The following is a 4,237-nucleotide window of genomic DNA, read 5'->3' as shown; positions in this document are numbered from 1 at the left end:
GATGGATGGATGGATGATGGATGGATGGATGGATGGATGGATGGATGGATGGATGGATGGATGGATGGATGGACAGATGGTTAGCCCATGGTCAGAGCGTCAAGGCCCCCAACATCAGCAAATGCCCATGGCATCATAAACCCAACTTTTCTTCATGGTCCTCAGTCGGAAAAGGGTGGATTGCTCTCTTCAGGTTGAGGGTGAGATTCTGCCTCAAGTAGAGGAGTTCAAATATCTCGTGGTTTTGTTCACAAGTGAGGGAAAATTGGAACGCTAGATTGACAGACAGATTGGTGCAACATCTGCAGTATTGTGGACTCTGTGCTGGTCCGTTGTGGTGAAGAGGAAGATGAGCTGTAAGACAAAGCTCTCTGTTTACCGGTCGATCTACGTTCCTTCCCTCACCTATGGCCACAAACTCTAGGTATAGACAGAAAGAATGAGATCACGAATACAGGCGGCTGAAATGAGTTTCCTCTGCAGGGTAGCTGTACTCTCCCTTGGAGATAGGGTGAGAAGTTTAGTTATCCTGGAGAGACTCGGCGTAGAACAACTGCTGCTCCTCCACATCGAGAGGAGCCAGTTGAGGTGATTCGGGCATCGGTAAGGATGCTCCCTGGACGCCTCTCTAGGGAGGTGCTTCGGGCATCTCCGAATAGGAGGAGATCCTTGGGAATACCAAGGACACTCTGGAGAGACTATGTCTCTCAGTTAGTCTGGGAATGCCTTGGAGTCCTCCCAGAAGAGCTGGAAGAGGTGGCTGTGGAAAGAGATGTCTGGACCTCCCTGCTCAAGCTGCTGCTCCTGAGACTTGACTTCGGAATAAGTTGAAGATAATGGATGGATGGATGGATGGATGGATGGACGGACGGACGGACAATACATTTTGAAAGCACAACAAGTAAACATTACTGCATATGTTTAAGGAATCCAGCAGTTTGAACTGAATTAGTCTCCTGTCATGAGCATGAGCATTAGTGACAGTGGAAAGGAACAACTCCGCTGTAACAGGAAGGAACCTCCAGCAGAACCAGGCTCAGGATGAGAGACCATCTATCTCGACTGACTGGGGTTTGAGGACAGAAAAGAGATGCAGACAGACATAGGTGTTGTCCAGGTGTTGTTTCTATGAGAAGAAAAACAAATGAAGAACGCAGGTCAATGATACATATAATAGTTCGTACAAAGACAGAGTACAGCTGGTAAAGACAGCAGCAGAGTAAAGACGTGATCAGTTTGTCCTCTTGCAGTCTAAGCCTATAGTAATGTAACTAAGGGATAACTTAGGAAACCCAACATGATTCTAACTATAGGATTTATCAAAAAGGAAAGACCTAAGCCTCACGGACAGAAACTGGAAGTTTGTTCCACAAGAGAGGAGCCTGATAACTGAAAGCTCCCCTTCTACTTTTGTAAACTCTAGGAGCACCAAGTAAACCTGCAGTCTGGGAGCAAAGTGCTTGTTTAGAAAAATGATGAAGGTGAAGATGGTTTTTGAAATCTTTGTTTGTTAAATTCTATTCTGAATTTACTGAAAGAAGATACAACTGATAAATTTATACATTTGCAAAAAATGGCAAAAAAAATAATAATTATGGTCTTTAAAATAATTTCTTGATGATACAATTACTGCGTTTGTTGCTCGTTTCTTCCAGGTGGCCTCTGAGTCTGAGCACTGTATAATAAAACGTGAGCATGAGAAATGCATGGAGATGATGGCGATGCACACCCCAGTTGACACAGACTACGGTAAGTGCACGTGTGTGGTCCTGCATAATTTAGGCGCTAATCCACTGCTTTTCATTGTTTTACTGCTGTGATTAAGTGATGCCAAAAAAAAAAAAACAGAGTTTGTGATGAAAGTCACCTTCTGAGAATAAATAACAGACAGGCTGGCAGCTCTCAGATTTAAAAAGGTTAAAAGGGAACATGCAAAGATGACGCTTCATGTTCATATTACAAGCCCATCACAGAGAGCATATGCTGTCCTCTAGTCATCTACAAAAGAAAATGTTTGTCTGTAATGTCACGCTGAGCTGCTTTCACTCCCCCCCTCCCAACATCACCTTTTTGAAAACACAGGAATCTTGTTATGTGTCTGGAAGCAATTATTTCCTTGGCCATGGATTGTGGTTTTCATTAGCGTCTGCTGCAGGTCTCCTGCTGCTCAAAATTTGTCAGACAGACTGCAAATTCCAAACTGCACGGTGACTCACTGCTTTTCTGACAGCCACCAGAACCTTGGGGGGTACAGAGGGTGGCGGTGGGGACACAGCAGAAGGATTTAGAGCTTGAGATAACAAGTTTAAAAGCAGACGAGCTGAAAGTTCAGCTCATTTTTCAAACCGTGGTTTTAAAGGTTGGCCGTGAAGGCTTCCTGTGTGTTGCACAGTAAGCTGCATGTGTTTAATGAGCATGTTCATTTCAGGGTTTTGTGTTTTTTAATGCATTTTATGTGCTCTCTTGTGTGCTGGTGTCTAGTTTATTGATCATGAAAAAAAAATGACTATGTTTTGTGCTTACACCTGCATTTAGGATTAAACTGAGACAACCGGGGTTTGATTCTACCCCAACACGAGCTTTTATTTGTGTATTTGTTCGTCTATTGTCAGTCATATGTTGGCCGGCTTTGACCCTTGAACTGATCTCTGTCTCCTCCTGTCCCTCTAAAGACGCCATTCTGCTCTTTCTGCTGACAGAAAATCGTTGGTAAGGAAATAAAAGTGCCTGCTGTGCAGAAAGTGGACTTGCAGGCGTGAGAAAAATAAGAGAGGGATAAAAAATATGAAGGAGGAGACACGTGGATTCATTTTAAAATCATGATCTAGTTTTGTTTGTTTTTAATGGAGGTCCTCCTGCAGAGATACAGATGAGACTAATGGCTGTTTGTAAGATAATCAGCGATCCGAAAGCTGAAAAACACAGTCGATCCATCTAATCATAAAGTAGAAGAAACTTTACTAATAGCATGTTTTTCAAGAAAAAAAACACCAAAAAAAATAAAAAAATTGCTCCAGTCTGTCATTTTCCAGCCTGTCTTTGTTTGATATCCTACTGTAATACAATACATTTGTAGTAAAGGCACCATTTTAATTTAGTTTTAAGAAACAGAAGGTTTCATCTCAATAAGCCTCCATGCTACATGTGCAGGAAGCGTGTTAGCTGAAGGTTCCCAGCCCGCTGAAGAATCACCGGACTGCAGGATCTTGTGTAAAATGGCCACTGATGCAGACAGAGACTTTTATTTACGCCTGTGGTTCAGTGTGGCTCATTTGGCTCTGATTTGCCCTTTAGAAGGTAATTGGCTTCATGTCCAGCTCAGCAGACAGAACCAATCCAGATTAGAGAGCCGAGCGGAAGAGAGGAAGGTCTGCAAACACATACACACTGTAGAAAACACAGAGAGCAAACTGTCGGCGCAGCACTATGAATCTGCCACTTGTTAAACCATGTGACAGGTGCTGAAGGGAAATGAGTCAGAAGTAAAGACAAAGTTGTGACATGCATAAATAGATGGAAATAAAGGGAATCTGGTGCAAAATTATCAAATTGAAGTCATAATTAGATTAAATCTAATGTTATATGTCACAAATTACTCTTAGTTTAGTGGCCTTTTGGCTGAAGAAGCTGTTTGAAATTAATGATATTCTAAGAAAATGTATTTTAGAAACAAAACTATTGATGATAGAATTCATATAAGTTCTTCAAACCTCTTCAGGAAAGATAAAACCAGCAACCATGTGTTATAAAATATCACTACAAAACATTAGCAAAGTCTTTAAATGAAATGTGTGTAGCACATCAGGGCTCAGGTGGTCCACTTGCTTCAGTCCTGTCCTCACACCTGAACGCATCGCGCCCCACACCTGCAGGGAAAAACCAGTAAAACAGCTGAACCCTGCTCTGCGTCAAATTACAACTTTTATGAAACCTGTAGAAATAGTTTCCAAGGGAAATTTTCAGTCTGAAGACTGGAAAGGCTGGTTTCAGTCATGAACACACAGGTGTTTAATAATTTCATTGGCATTTCAGTAAAACACAATTTATTAGTTTTTTTTCCTAATATTCCTGCTGCCTAAAAGATGTTTTGCATTGTGTGTACATAAACACTTGAAGGTGACCAACTTTATTTATACGTCTGTTTGGTGGTAATGAACTGTTTAAATGATATTGAAACATTTATGTATGATATATATATATATATATATATATATATATATATATATATATATATATA

General features: G+C 41.2%; 1 protein-coding gene across 1 annotated transcript in view; it reads left to right on the top strand.

The window, feature by feature from the left end:
* Positions 1-4,237, top strand: part of LOC119414256 (pituitary adenylate cyclase-activating polypeptide type I receptor) — a 49,689-nt gene that overhangs the window by 6,777 nt on the left and 38,675 nt on the right. Inside the window, exon 3 of the mRNA XM_037681352.1 lies at positions 1,656-1,749. Coding sequence (XP_037537280.1) covers positions 1,656-1,749 — 94 coding nt within the window. The remainder of the gene's footprint in view (positions 1-1,655; positions 1,750-4,237) is intronic.

This window comes from Nematolebias whitei, chromosome 9, assembly GCF_014905685.2.
Source record: "Nematolebias whitei isolate Nwh7 chromosome 9, NemWhi1, whole genome shotgun sequence".
Lineage (NCBI taxonomy): Eukaryota > Metazoa > Chordata > Actinopteri > Cyprinodontiformes > Rivulidae > Nematolebias > Nematolebias whitei.
This window is presented reverse-complemented; position numbering and strand designations above follow the sequence as displayed.